The sequence below is a fragment of the Phoca vitulina genome, unplaced genomic scaffold (genome assembly GCF_004348235.1).
Source record: "Phoca vitulina isolate PV1807 unplaced genomic scaffold, GSC_HSeal_1.0 scaffold52, whole genome shotgun sequence".
NCBI lineage: Eukaryota > Metazoa > Chordata > Mammalia > Carnivora > Phocidae > Phoca > Phoca vitulina.
The window spans coordinates 133942-149265 of NW_022589755.1; the positions used below are offsets into that span (position 1 = coordinate 133942).

The window sequence follows — 15324 nt, forward strand, 5'->3', positions numbered from 1 at the left end:
TGCTCCTCACACGGATGGCTACCTGCCGCTATAGGCTTTACTCACGAACTCTGTTTCCCCGCTGCCTCTCCCCTAGCATGGTCACCTCCATGAAAGCAGGACCAGGAGCGTCCTGGTAAAGGCTGTGCCCCGGTGCCTGGAATGGGGTCCCACGGGAGCTCCCCCTTGGTGGGCAAGCCAAGGCCAGAGCCTCCAGGAGGCGCTGATGATAGAAGGAGAACGGGAAGGAGTCAGGTGGGAGGCAGGAGATGACAGTGTCCGGGAAGGCAGGGAAAGGGGGACAGAAGCCTGGCCACTGGTGGGCCCAAACTCACACCCTCTGAGTCCCCTCTCACCAGGGCTGGGCTTCCTGTGAGCAGTCCTGGCTGGTGTTGCAACTGTCCCACTGAGAACCCAGGGCTCCTCGCCACGCTCAAGCTGGACGACTACCCGGGGTCGTGAGGCAGAGAGGCCTGTGAGAAAAGACAAGCAAGTGAGGGGCCAGGCCCAGCCCAACAGAGGGCAGGAGTCAGGACTTTATGGGACGTAGATGGAGTCATCCGCGCACCCAAGAAGACCACTCCACAGGGCAGGACTCACAGGAAAAGTGCAATGGTCCCTGTGAGGAATCCCTGTGAGGAGAACCGTGTTGGCAGCAGCAGATGAAAGGGGCCCAGGCTGAACACAGAGGTGCCACGGCGGCCCAGGGACACTCAGCCCGCTAGTGTGAAGCTGCTCATAGGCCAACAGGAGATATGGGCTCGGTGCTGGCAACAGCAGAGCTTCCCGCGGAAAACCCAGGGCCTTACCCAGCGAGGCCACAAGTGCGAAGTTCTCCAGCATCACGTGGCAGTACAAGGCCCTCTGGGCTGTGTCCAGGAGCTCCCACTCCTCGTGGGAGAAGTACACGGCCACATCCTCAAAGGCCATCAGGCCCTACAACAGCGGGCAGGGGAAGATGGACACGATCTAAGCTATGGCTCTACGACCCAGGACCCACCTCCCTGTCCCAAAGGATACCCTTCTCCATGTCCCTCAGAGGCTTACCTTCCTCCCCCTCACCCCCTCCTCCCCCAGGCTCTGCAACTCTGCAGACGAAACTTCCCTCTTCTCCCCTACACCCTACCTGTCCAGGGCACAGATGCCTGCTTGGTCTCCCCACTGGCCACTCACACCAGGCAGCCAGAGCAAGCTCACGGCCTTCAGATGGCTGCCACCCCAAGGGCAGGCCCAGGTGCCCACTCGTGCTCCAGCCTTTGCACAAACTGACCCTCCCCAGACATGCCCTTAACTGTTCCTGTAACGAGCAGTTGTACACAAGTCCCAGCTATGGACCCGCCAGGACCTGCCCAGGCCTGGAGGGACGCCCCCTTCTGCTGAACTTGCCTGACATCCCAAGGCTGCTCCTCCAGCATGAAGGACTGGCTGGCTGATCCCCTCCAGTCACTACAGGAGGGGGCCCAAGGATCTGGTGAGCACACAGGAAGCCAGTTTCCTCCTCCCTCCATAACCACGCCCACCCCACCCCACCCCCCATTTCCCTGGCCAAAACCTTGCCTTAGGCCACTTGACTTCCTCCCAGAGCCCCAGGGGCTACCAGCCTGTCTTCACATCCCCGGAGTGCTACCCATCCCTGGCTGAGTCCGTAAGATTCCTTCCTCCTAAATGTGATTCCCAGGCCCTGCTGGCTCAGAGTATCAGGGCTGTGTCCTTGGACATCTGCAATTCCAGGTCCACGTGATACCTCCACTGCGGGACAGCACAGATTCCCTGATCTTACTCTGAAGCCTGCTTTCCCTTCAAATTCCGCAGTTCTGTTCTTCTGGGTGCTCAGGACAAAAAACTTGGGACTGTGCTCCACTCGGGCCACCCGCTCCCACGCCGCACCTGAGACATCAGATCTCTCCAGAATCCAACCACTTTCCCCATCTCCACTGGCCCAGTCCCAGTGTGCCGCAGGTGCCGTCTTCGGCCACCCGGGCTGTGGCAGGGCCGGCCCCTGCACACGGCCACCCCCGCCCTGCGTCATTTCTCCGCCAAGCAAACCGTGGGATACTTTTAAAAACCCTAACTTAAAGCACGTCCAGTCTCTGTTCGAATCCTCCCACGGCTCCCGACACAACTCCTCAGCCTGCCATTTCTCTCCCGTGCTCACGTCCGGAAGCTCGGTTCCCGAAGCACCTAGGCTCCGTCTCCCCTCCCAGCTTTTGCACGTGCGGGACCCTCCGCCTGGAACTTCCTTCTACACCTCACTCCCTTGGCTGCCCGAAGCGGGGATCTCACACGTGCACGCTCCACTGGCCTGAACACCGGGGCCTGGAACGAACCGAGAGGGGAGACAAGACGTTCGGGTAAAGTGCCTCCCTGAGCCGAGACTCGGGTCCCTCCCGGAGGGATCTAGGTGGCTGGCGGGGGAGGGGGTCTTACGCTTCCTCTCTCACCTGCGCCGGGTCCGTCAGCGCCGCGGTCGCCATCAGAACCTGTACCTGGGGACGCAGAAAGCGACGGATACGCGGACGTCCCGGCTCCGGGCCTCAGTCTCTCCGTCCGACTAGCGCACAGACGCCCAGGACGCCGTCTCCCCTGCCGCCCGGGGGTCGGAGAGCACGTGACGCGGGGCACCGCCCCACAGCCCGCAGGGCGGCCCAGGCTACACCCGGAGAAACCGAGGCTCGGGGGGCGCGACCGTCGCCCGCGACCACGGCGTACGCTAGCGGCCCTCCGCTCGCGCCCTCGTCGCGGCCCTCGCCTCGGGTCTCCAAGGCTCCTGGAAGGCCGACCCGGACCCGCCGCGCTCCAGTCCCCAACACCCGTGCGGCCCCACGCCCCGCAGCAAAGTGACAGTCCCGGACGCCGGAAGTCCAGCCCCCGCAAGCCCTCATTGGCCCAATGCGCGCCGCGGACGCACGCGCGGCGCCTTCTGGGAAGCGTAGTTTCCGCCCGCTCTGCGGCCGGGTGGGCGGAGCCCTTTCCGACGTCCGTGGCAACGGCCAGGCGGCTCCGCGCAGCGCGCTGGGAAATGGAGTCCCGCGGGCGCGCCCCCGCTTTCGTGGGCGTGTGCGCCTGAGGTGGTGAGTCGCCTGGCTGGGCGTCCTGCGCTCGGGGTCCTGGGACCCCGGCCTGCACCCAAGCGGCCCCGAGGCTCAACGCTGGGCTCGCAGAAGCGGAAACCGCTGACGTCCCTGGAGGCGACCCCAGCCTGGGGCTTTAAGGACAAAGCCCAGTGGGAGGGGCGGGCTCAGACGGGTGTCGCTTCGGGAGCGAGCCCGGGAATGCCGACCCCAGCTCCACCTCTGGAGGCCTGTGCTCGGGTTTGGCCTCTCTGTGGCCTGTGAAGGGCTGACATCAGTTTTGCAGCCCCTACACCAAGAGGTGCAGGCCCCCAGGCTCAAGTTCTCTTGAGTCTGAATTGTTCTCTGAGACGTCCCTAAACCACCTGTTTTCCTTGCTAAAGCCGACCGCGCACAATGTACTTTCCCAGATTGGCTTGTCTTGGGTCGTCTGGGTGTTGCTGGCACATCACGGTATCGACTCCTTCGTCCTTTTTCCCTGGGACAACCTGAGTGTCTGTCACACATAAAAGCCAAAGGAAAGGCAGTCTCAATGCACTCGGACGACCGCTGGCAGAGAATAAGAGTTTCCCTCTGTTGCCCCACGGTGACGGTTTCTGGTTTTTCAGGGTCCTTAATCTTCATACATAGGTGGTACAATAATGTTACCCAGTGCATGTTACCCACTGTTTTAAGGAAATATGGAATTAATTGTGTCAAGTTCGTTCATTCTTTCTGCCTGCCTTCCTCCCTTCCTCCCTCCTTATACATGCACCTATCTCAGCCATAACTGTCCTTAGAATGTGAATCCTCGAGATGCACGAGAGCACATCAATTTTGGAATATTCGTGTGTAAATATTGCTCACTTTGAAAGAATTTAAGAAAATCTAACATTAAACTTGTGATTTAATCAAAAGCTTAGAGACATTAATATTTCAAGCACTGAATGTTTGGAGACAGTTAATTTCTTTTTTTTTTTTTTTTAAAGATTTTATTTATTTGAGAGAGAGAGAGATAGCAAGAGCAGGAACACAAGCAGGGGGAGTGGGAGAGGGAGAAGCAGGCTTCCCGCTGAGCAGGGAGCCCCATGCGGGGCTCGATCCCAGGACCCTGGGATCATGACCCGAGCCGAAGGCAGACACTTAAACGACTGAGCCACCCAGGCGCCCCAAGACACTTAATTTCTTAAAAACTTATTTTAAAATTATCCCTATAATGTGTAATTAGACTAGAGGGATCTTGATTGCCTAATATTTAGAGAAAGGCTAATTGTTTGATAAATTCATAATTTAATGAATTGGAAATGAAATAAAAATGGCAACTTCCTCTGTACACAAAATAGCTCCATACCGCTGGCTGTGATCGCCCCTGAACAAGATTGCACTGCGGGGTGGGGCGTCATGGGGACTTGTGTGGGGTACGTGGTTGGACCCTAACCAACCTTTTGGACCTCTGTGAACCCTGTGTCTTCATCTGTAAAACAGATAGTAGTAAACACCTGCATTGTGCTGAATTGTGCTGAGCTCCGATCCCTTCCTTGGCTGGGCTGAGCCTACTGATGAGCCCATTGAAGGCACTCTTCATTACTACTAGTGTTTTTTCTTTCTAGCCTTAATTTTTTTTATCTTTCCTTAGATTTTCCATCTCTCTGCTTACATTATCCATCTATTTCTGCATTTTGTCTACTTCTTCCACTAGAGCCCTTAACATCTTTCTTAATCATGGTTATTTTACATCCTGTCTGATAGTTCCAATCTCTGTGTCATATGTGATCATTGTGTCATATGATTATCACTGTGACGATTGCTTTGTGTGTCCTCAGACTGTGTTTTTTCTTGCCTTTTGACATGCCTTGTCATTTGCTGTTGAAAACCAGACATATGTTTGGTAACAGGAACTAAGGTAAACAGGAGGTTTGTGGGAGGTTTATGATAATATGGATAGGAGTAGGGCTGTACTTAATGTTTGCTGTAGCTATGGATGCTAGGGGCTTCAAATTCCTCTGGTGCCCTAGTTTTTGTCTCTTCTCTAGACTTTGTGCTCTGGTAAGTATTCTTCTTCAGAGACAGTCCATGTCTTGCATCTCCTTTAGCTGTAACCCACTGTTGTTACCCTGGAACTCCACTGATGTGGTGTAAAGGGTGAGAGGGAGAGGAGCATACTAAATCTTCCAATGAAATCTCAGTCTTTAGTGGAACTATGTCTCAGAAGCACATCTCCACTGCTGCAGTTTCCTTTGTTTCCTGACCCCAACTGCCTGCCCTGGCTACAGCATTCTCAATATATTCCGGAGAAGGCCTAGCCCCTGTTGACTATGACCTCTCTCACTTAGGTGAGAGAAGGCTAGAGGGACCTGGAATGGGAGCAATGTCCTTCACCCAGCTGGAAATGGCTCTAGCAGCTTTACTCCTACTAGTATATGTCTTTGTAGGGAAAAGGCTCTGGGTATATTTCATAATGGTAATCTTTCTGGTCATATGACACCTCTTCTTCCTCTGCTCCATGCTAACAACTGAAAAACAGAGAAATGCCAGTTAACTGAGTGCAAATTGGACACAGCCAGGATGGAGTCCATGGAGTCACTGCCAAGGGGACAGGAATTAGGTTCACTGAGTGCCTCGATAGCCTAGACTGGGGGACCCTGTGCAGTGTGAGTACAAAGTGACATGGTAGGTCTCTTGCTCACTTATCTGTTTGGTAGATTCGGTGCAGCCTTAGCCTCTGGTGACAGGGGAACGCCACGCTGGGTCGCAGGTCTTGGCACTGGTTATACCTGGACTGCAACCCCTTAGAAAAAAACAAATGGCCGTCATCAAATAGCATGTTAACAAGACATTTCAAAGGCATGTGACCGAGTCAGGGCACATTAAGGGGAGTCTGGTATTGGAGGACCTGAGAGAAAGAGATGAGAGATGAGGGGAAAGGGTGAGAGATGAGGCCACAGAAGTTGGGCTGGGAATCAGGAGAGAAAAGGAGAATGGAAGGACATTCTGGAGTGTCCAGTGTTTAAAAAGACACAACAAACCCAAATGGAGTAATTTGCCCCCATCAAGACAGCAAACCAAGACACAATTGAACCAAAGTGCCTAAGTAATATAATATGTATAAGTTCCTTAATGTATATGCAAGCTCCCTGTCCCCACACCCTAATACACTGAATAAAAGTTTCGTAGGGCCTGGGTGGCTCAATCGGTTAAGCGTCTGACTCCTGATCTCGGCTCAGGTCATGATCTCAGGGTTGTGGGACTGAGTCCTGCATCAGGCTCCATGCTCAGCAGGGAGTCCACTTGTCCCCCTCTCTCTCTCTCTGCTCCTCCCCTCACTCCTGCGCGCTCTCTCTTAAATTAAAAAAAAAAAAAAAAAAAGAAGCTACGTGTACTAACCCCACTGGGAGACAGTGCTTTGAGAGCCATCTCCCTGGTTCCTTACTTGCTAGGAACAAGTAATTAAAAGTTCTTTAACACTTCCTTGGGTTGTGTTCAATTTAATGCGCCCCAAGCCATGAACCCCCTCCACTTTGACAAGGGAGCATACTTGTGTACAATCAAACAGTGCAGGTGGGATCTTTGTGAAATGCAGGCAAGCCTCTTATCAGGGGATACGTTCTTACAGGCCTCACCATCCACAGCTAGGGAGATGCAGGAATTATTCCCTCCCAACTCTGTGAGAGAAAGGTCTACACTGTTTCAAATTGGCAGCATCAAATGAGATGTTAGTAATTCTTCTGTATCTGGTGTTTCCAAACCCACATGCTTCAAACTTGCATAAAATATATGCACATGTCCAGCTGGATGCAGAATGCAACATGGAGGCGCACACCTGGGTGCCTCAGTCAGTTAAGTATCTGACTTCAGCTCAGGTCATGATCTCGGGGGTCCTAGGATCAAGCCCCATGTTGGGTTCCCTTTCCCACTCTTCCTCTCTCTCAAATAAATAAATAAAATCTTTAAAAAAAAAAAAATGCAACATGGAGGAAGAGGAGTCAGAGCTTAGGCCCAAGGTAGGTCAGGCTGACCTGAGTTTGCAGCTGGGTTCCTCTGACTAACCTGTGTGATCTTGGGCCCCGAGGTCCCCTGTCTGTGATTTAAGTTTCTTCACATCTACAGTACTGGACTCAGAATGCACAGTGTGGGGTTTTTGGGAGTATCAACATTCAGCTCCTGGCCCAGGCTGCCTTGCATTAATGTTGGGCACCTCTGTGACTTGTGGAAAACCCCACACCTGTCTTGGGCCACACCCCTAACAGTGTTACAGCCCTCCATACCTGGGAGTCAGAAAGTGCCTCTAGCCACCAGCATCCTCTCACACTCCATCCTAGCTCAGAGGGTTCATTCTTGACTGCTGCGGGAACCAGAACCTCACTTGCTCCTGCCCTACCTTTCATCTCTCAGGACAGCTGGTTGTGTATTTCTTGGCTTGAAATTGTCAGGCAGTATTGGAATTTTCCTTCTGGTCACCAAGGATCCTACATTTAGATTCAGAGGGAGGTATAACCCACTGGCACTGTGCTAGTTCCTGCTGAGTACACTGAGGGACTTGAATGCATTTTCCTTCCGCAGGAGGAATTTATAATCACATTACTTCATCTTAGCAAAATAGAATAATGAGAAAGATTTTGCCTTGACGGAATATTGAATTTTGTAGTTCTGCGTAGACTGGTGCAGCTAGCCTCTTAAGCTGTGGCATACCCTCACTGTCTTATGAGGTTCAGTGTCTGCCTATCCTACAACTCAGCAATTCTTTTAGGGATTTATCCACAGGAAATGAAAGCACGTGACCACAAAATCCTGGTACATGAGGGGCACCTGGCTGGCTCAGTTAGCAGAGCATGTGAATCTTCAACTTGAGGTCACATTGGGTATAGAGATCACTTAAAAATAAAATCTTTTTAAAAATCTCTAAAAAATCCTGGTACATAATGTTCATAGCATCTTTATTCATAATAGCTAAGGCTGGAAACAGCTCTGATGGGTAACAACTGGTGAGTGGAATAAACATGTAGTATTTCCTACAATGAGGTACTACTCAGTAATAAATAATGGTATATGTTATAACATTGATGAATCTCCCAAAATTCTGGTGAGTGAAAGACCACACAAAACAGTCCATATGGTATAAATTATTCCATTTATATAATGTGCTAGAAAAGACAAAACTAACCTATGATGGCAGAAAGCAAGTCCTCAGTAGTTGTCTGACACATGGGTTGGAGGTGACTGAGTGGGAAGTAGCACAAAGTGAACTGTAGATGTGATGAGAATGTTCAATATTTTAAGTGTGGCCATTTCATAGGTGTATACATTTGTAAAACTCACTTACACATTTCAAAGAGCATTTTGGGGCATTGGGCTGGCTTAGTCGGAAGAGCATCTGAATCTTGATCTCCAGGTCATGAGTTTGAGCCACATGTTGGGTGTAGAGATTACTTAAAAAAATTAGGAGCATTTGGGGCGCCTGGGTGGCTCAATCCATTAAGCATCCAACTCTTGATTTCAGTTGAGGTCATGAACTCAAGGTTGTGAGATCCAGCCGTGCATCGGGCTCTGTGCTCAGCAGGGAGTCTGCTGAAGATTCTTCTTCTCCCTCTGCCCATCTATATTGTATGGATGGAGGTTTCTATGATTTGTCCTGCATAACCCACCACCCTGACTTGCACAAACGCAGGCAGGCTAAAGAATGTTTGTGAGACTTGTGCTGCATGAGTAACCTCGGGAGTCTGGGTAGTTGACATTAGCTGGCCTCCAGGTCAGAACTGGCCTTTCCGACCTGGACACTAAGAGCTATAAATTTTGCCTTGTATCTCCTCTGGCTCCGGGCTGGGCTGGCCCCCCAGAATGGAAGCTGGGAAGAGAGACAAGTATATGGCCCAGGCTCCCTGAAGATGTAAAGACATGATAACATAGAAATGCAGCCCACTTCAAACTGCACATAGGCAAACACATGTTTAACTTTAGACCCCATCATTTGCCCTGTAAATATGGCCGATTGGGATGGTCAGTTGAAAGTCTCACCTGAGGGGAGGACGCTCCGCTTAGGCCTCTCAATCGGAACTCCGGCATGGCTGTCTCCACGGGGCTTCCCCAGGTTGGATGTTGTAAGTACCCAATTTGATGTAATTTGTCTTGTTCTACTTTACTGCTTACTATTGCCCTCATCTATGTGCAGATTTCCCTTCTTTCTGTTTCAATTAGATTTTTATAATATCAATAAAGTGCTTTCCCCCTTTGAAATTGGGAGTATGGCTGCTGTGGACCTTGTTTAGCACATCCTCCCCTCGCTCTCTCAAATAATAAATCTTTTTAAAAAAATTAAAAATTAGAATTTTATTGTATGTAAATTAACAATATTGACATAAATGATGCCAGCATTTATAAAATCAGGAGATTCTACATAAAAACCCATACCTCTGTCTTTTCTTGAACATCTGAATACAGAGCGACTGTGTGTTGATCCATTTCTCTCTTTCTCTATACATTGGGAGGGCCAGTCCTACCTCAGTACCAGGTAGAGCTGGAAAGCAACGGTGGCTACTAGTACTAGGTCCATGCTCTCAGGCCAGAGTTACTGCCCTTGTGATGGCCACTGAGCAGAAGACTGAGGGAGGCAATGGGAATTTCAGTTATTTCCTCTTTCCTTCTTTCCCTCCCTCCCTCCTCACTCTCCTTTTTTTTCCTTCCTTCCTTTTTTCTTTCCCTTTTTCTTTCTCTTTCCTTCCTTCCTTCCTCCCTTTTTTTTCTTTCTTCCTTCCTTTTTCTTTCTTTTCTTTCTCTTTTTCCTCTTCTCTTTTCTTTCATAAAGTACACTCTATGTCCAACATGAGGCCTGAACTCACGATCCCAGTACCAAGAGTCACATGCTCTACTGACCGAGCCAGCCAGGTAACCCAGTTCTTTCCTCTTTATACACACAGGTCTACAGGTCCTGGAAGCTCTGCACACCCCATGCAGCACGACCATAGACAATGGAGCAGGTGAGTCCCTTTATTTTTTTAAAAAGATTTTATTTATTTATTTGACAGAGAGAGACAGCAAGAGAGGGAACACAAGCAAGGGGAGTGGGAGAGGGAGAAGCAGGTTTCCCACCGAAAAGGGAGCCCAATGTCGGACTCGATCCCAGGACCCCGGGGTCATGACCTGAGCTGAAGGCAGACGCTTAACCGACTGAGCCACCCAGGCGTCCCAGGTGAGTCCCTTTAAACAGACTATGTCCCCTCTAGTTTTTCAGGGACCCTCATCTCTCTGTAACTTCATGGTGCCCCCCCTTTTTAAAAAGATTATTTATTTCTTTGAGAGAAAAAGAGAGAGGGCACAAGCTGGGGGCACAGGGAGAGGGAGAAGCATACTCCCCACTGAGCAGGGAGTCCGATGTGGGGCTTGATCCCAGGATCATGATCTGAGCCAAAGGCAGATGCTTAACTGACTAAGCCACCCAGGCGCCCCTTCATGGTGTTTCTTTATTCACATATCTCACGCACCTGGCCCATGCAGGTCTTATATTGTGATACCTGCACATAGGGGTCCAGCCTCCCAGGGTTATGGGTCCTGGTCATGTCCCAGAAGTCAGCTTCTCCTCACTTCTGGGGAAATGAGAAATGCTCTAACAAGGAACCCACTTCTTTGTCATTTCTGACAATGGATCAACTACCCCCTTTCTCACAAAGAGCTCCAGGTTCCTAAGTCACTCTGACCTAAGGTCACAAATTTCAGCTTGTCGTGCTCTTCATATAGGAGGCCTAGGGGCAGTAATACAGTAATGTCACAACTGGGGAGGCATGCACTGCAATCCGCAGCTCCCCCCGAGTCAGATGTTACGGGGACCCCCAACAACACTTGCTCATTTTCATGCTGGCAGATCTCAATATCTCAACCTCTTCCTCATGATAAATAAAGCAATAGAGATTTTATTTTTTAAGTCATCTCTATATCCAGTGTGGAGCTTGAACTCACAACTCCAAGATCAAGAGTTACATTCTCTACTAACTGAGCCAGCCAGGCACCCGAGCAATGGAGATTTAAAATGATTTTTAAAAATAAGGCATTTATGGGACAGCTGGGTGGCTCAGTCAGTTAAGCTCTGCCTTTGGCCCAGGTCATGATCCCAGGGTCCTGGGATTGAGTCCCGCAGTGCGCTCCTTCCTCAGCAGGGACCCTGCTTCGCCCTCTGCCTGCCGTTCTCCCCTGCTTGTGCTGACAAACAAATAAATAAAATATTTTAAAAAATTAAAAATAAGGCATTTATTATCAGTCAAGAGTAGTCTGAGAAAGCTGGTTTGGGGGCGCCTGGGTGGCTCAGTCGTTAAGCGTCTGCCTTCGGCTCAGGTCATGATCCCAGGGTCCTGGGATCGAGCCCCGCATCAGGCTCCCTGCTCAGCGGGAAGCCTACTTCTCCCTCTCCCACTCCCCCTGCTTGTGTTCCCTCTCTCGCTGTTGTCTCTGTCAAATAAATAAATAAAATCTTAAAAAAAAAAAAAAAAAGCCTCTGACTCTTGATCTCAGTTCAGGTTTTGATCTCAGGGTCCTAAGTTCAAGCCCCACATTGGGCTCCACACTAGGCATGGAGTCTACTAGAAAGAAAAAAGAAGAGAAGAGAAGAGAAAGAAAGGAAGAGGAAGGAAAAAGGAAAGCTGGTTTGAATGTTAACTCAGGGGAGCATGAAATTCATCACGGTATTACACACGGAGTTGACATCTATGAAGAAAGGAAACTTTCCCCAGAATCCCTCCAGAGACTCCTCAGGTCTCCTTGTCCAGAGCTGGCAGTGTCCATGCCTAACACAATCATGGATGATAGATATGAAACCCCACACCAGCTCAGGACAAGTGGGATTCCCTCCAGGGGAGCTCAGTTTCAGACTTTCCTGAGCAACACAGGCATGACTGCAGCACAATCCAGGCATCACAGATGCTTGTCCAGATCCTGGCAGATCACAGACAACACAACCAGACAACAGAGGCTTTCCTGCTGCATTAAAGAGTCTGACTCCATTTCTGATGCTTGACTGCTGACTTCTAAACCTCATCTTCTCTTTCCCTTTTGGCTCCTTATATGGACAGGTTGACAGGCAAGTTTGCATGCTCCTTCTCCTTTGGCACCTTAAATGTCACAAATCTCCAGCCTCCATGCAGCAACTTTTCCCCAGCTCCTTCCCTTAGCCACCAAGGTCCAACCCACTCCCCCCGACCTGCTGCTCTGCCCAGTCAGCCTAGACCTGCTTGTGACTGTCCAGATCTCCCCAGGAGTCCTCTGTGTGAATAAACTTTCTCTTAAATTCTCTTGGTATGGGGCGCCTGGGTGGCTCAGTCAGTTAAGCGTCTGCCTTCGGCTCAGGTCATGATCCCAGGGTCCTGGGATCAAGCCCTGCATCAGGCTCCCTGTTCAGCGGGAAGCCTGCTTCTCCCTCTCCCACTCCCCCTGCTTGTGTTCCCTCTGTCACTGTGTGAGTCTAGTAGACTCCATGCCTGTGGGCATGTCAAATAAATAAATAAATAAAAATCTTTAAAAATAAATAAATAAGTTCTCTTGGTGTATACAGCATCAGCTTCGGAACTAAATTTTGGTGGGGGTCCATGGCACGTGTGTGGGGGTGACCACCAAACATCCACACGTAGATCACTTCCTCAGGGGAGTGGTCTGGTGCATAAGGTTTAACTGCTGCTGACAGTTACCTCATGAACGCTACTCATGCAGGGCTTATCCTAGCTGTGATTCCTTTCATACTGAGTGAAGCCACAGTGGTAAGCCATCCTTTTCTAGATTGACTGCACTCGTATGCCTTCCTCTCACACACTGGAGCTGAGCAATGTGCCGCTTGGGCTGAAAGCTTTTTGACACTGACTGCACTCCTCAAGGCTTTATCTGGTGTGAACTCTGGTGTTTAATGAAATTAAATCTGTAGCTAAAGGCTTTCCCGCACTCGCTGCACTTGCAAGACCTTTCTTTCATGTGAGCTTTTTCATGGTGAATAAGAGTGGAGGGCTGGCTAAGTTTCCCCACATTTAGTACACTTGTAAGGGCTTTCTCCAGCATGAACTCTATCATGCAGAACAAAGTAGACACTCTGGCTCAAGGTTTTGCCACATTCTAAAAATATATATATATATTTTACTTATTTATTTGAGAGAGAGAGAGCACAAGCAGGAGAAAGGGGCGGGGGGGGGGCGGAGCAGCAGACTCCCTGCTGAGTAAGGAACCCGACGTGGGGCTCAATCCCAGGACCCTGAGAGCATGACGTGCACTGAAGGCAGATGCTTAACTGACTGAGCCACCCAGGCGCCCCAAGGCTCTGCCATATTTGGTGCACTCACAGGCCTTTCTTGTTTGCAGTATCTGGTGTGGAATTATGCGGAATTGGTGGCTGAAGGCTTTCCCACATTTGCCACATTCACATGGCCTTTCTTTGATGTAAACAATCTGGCGCTGAATAAGGGCTCGGGTTTCAGTAAAAGCTCTCCCACAACGGCTGCACTCATATGGCCCTCCTCCAGTGTGAACCTTCCGGTACTTCCTAAGGTTAGGCATGTGGCCAAGGCTTTCCCACATTGCTACACTCGGGGCCTTCCACCAGCGTGAACCTTCTGCTGCTGATTTAGAGTATAACTTTGGCAGAAAGCTTTTCTGCACTCCATGCACTTGTAAGGCCTTTTCCCAGAGTGAATTTTCTGATACTTTTTCAGTTTACAGGTATGGCTGAAGGTCTTCCTACTCTCCTGACTCACACAGGATATTTCTCTAGTGTGAATTTTTTGGTGACTAACAAGCACTGATTTCTCCTTGCAGACATCTCTATTTGGTGGGCATCTACATAGCCTCTCTTCAGGGTGAGTCAGGTGGCTAAGGAGGGTGGAGCTCTTCAGGAAGGCTGTCCCCCAGTTGCTGCACTTGAAGGGCTTCTCTGCAGTGTGGACTTTGGGAACTGCCCAATATTGAAGCTGGGTGGGAAGGCCTTCCTGAGCTTGGTGCTCCTTAACGGCTTCCTATTACTGCGGGTGGGTGGGTGTTAGGTCATGGCTGTCTAGGACATCCTTACACGTGCACAGCTTTTCTGTAGTATGCGCTAATCACACGTGGGAGGATTCTCTCCATACTGAAGTCAACTGTTTCAGTTGAAGGTTTAAGTGGAACCAGAATTCTCTCCTGCATGCCCCACATGTGTGCAGTTTCTGCCCAGGTCTGTTTCCATGCTTCTCCAGGGACAAAGTCTCTGAAGACTTAACCACCTGGGTTATAGGGGTGGTGGACCTTCTGGCTAGAAGGACCAGCACTGGGAGTCCAGACCTGTGATACGATTTTTCTAGAGACATCTTATTCCAACAGTGCCTCCTTATCTTCCCTTCCACATGAATTACCTGAAAATAGGGAAATGCCCTTTCTGTAGGTCATGGTACGTGGGTGAGGATGGATCCATCATTAAGTGGGGGCCAGGATCAGGGGGAAAAGAGCAAGTCCTGTTGGTACAGGCTCTGGCCAGACCAGTGCAAAATATCTCAACAGGGTCAAAGATTCAATGTGGCTGGCAGGATCTGCTGCTCACCCTCTGCAAACACAATGCAGCAGGGATGCTGGGACAGGCAAATGCTGCACAGAAAGAGCCCAGACATGGATGTAACATCCAGTCACTTCTTAGGATTAGGCTTCCAAGGATTATTTACCAATACATGAACATATCCTAACAGCTAAATAGAAGCTAACACTGGAGGACCCAGCATAGGGAGAGTAGTTACAAAATGAAACTTGAGGAAGGAGAGGTAGGAACTAGACATCAGGAAGAGAAGGCAAGAGGACGGAATGTTCCAAAAGGTGTAAGAAGTTGGACTGAGGTTGGGACAATGACTTTGGCAACAGGACAGTGATGTGGTACAGGACCATGGCCAGCCACAATTCAACCTAGACCAGGCCTCAGCCCATACCTGAATTTCACTCAGCAAGGCCCACCTGTTCTGGGACTCTGTTGTAATGGCTAGAATTGCATCTTCCCAGCTAGATATCCAGGACTCCATGTCATGCTCTGGCAAAATGACCTTGTGGGATGGAGTGGCCACGAGTCCTGTGGAGGACAGGGCAGGTAAAGGGGCCTGCCCTGACTGTTGACCTTTCTGCGGAAGTCAAGAAGCTGGCTTCATCTTTATCATTAGTGAGGAGGAAGCAGGAAGGATGTCACAAAATGAAACTTTGAGAGGGGTTTTTCAGGAATAGCCAGGGGCTGCCCCTGGTCCTTTGTTCGATCTATCCCTTGCAAGGAATGACAACAGGACCCCCAGAGACTGGCAGTGGCAATTCTAAGGAAGTATCTGCTGGA

General features: G+C 50.2%; 1 protein-coding gene across 7 annotated transcripts in view; it reads right to left on the reverse strand.

Annotated features, from left to right (window-relative positions):
• Positions 1–15324, reverse strand: part of LOC116622258 (zinc finger protein 324A-like) — a 49397-nt gene that overhangs the window by 3350 nt on the left and 30723 nt on the right. Inside the window, exons 1-5 of one of the 7 annotated variants that reach the window (XM_032388593.1) lie at positions 2135–2834; positions 1366–1425; positions 789–915; positions 336–452; positions 86–202 (exon numbers count right to left, since the gene is read on the reverse strand). In XM_032388593.1, the coding sequence (XP_032244484.1) occupies positions 86–202; positions 336–452; positions 789–909 (355 nt within the window). In that variant the 5' untranslated portion in view covers positions 910–915; positions 1366–1425; positions 2135–2834. Of the gene's footprint in view, positions 1–45; positions 203–335; positions 453–788; positions 1426–2134; positions 2836–15324 lie in introns of those variants that run through there. The other 6 variants (XM_032388592.1, XM_032388589.1, XM_032388591.1 and 3 more) reach the window with 6 other exon arrangements.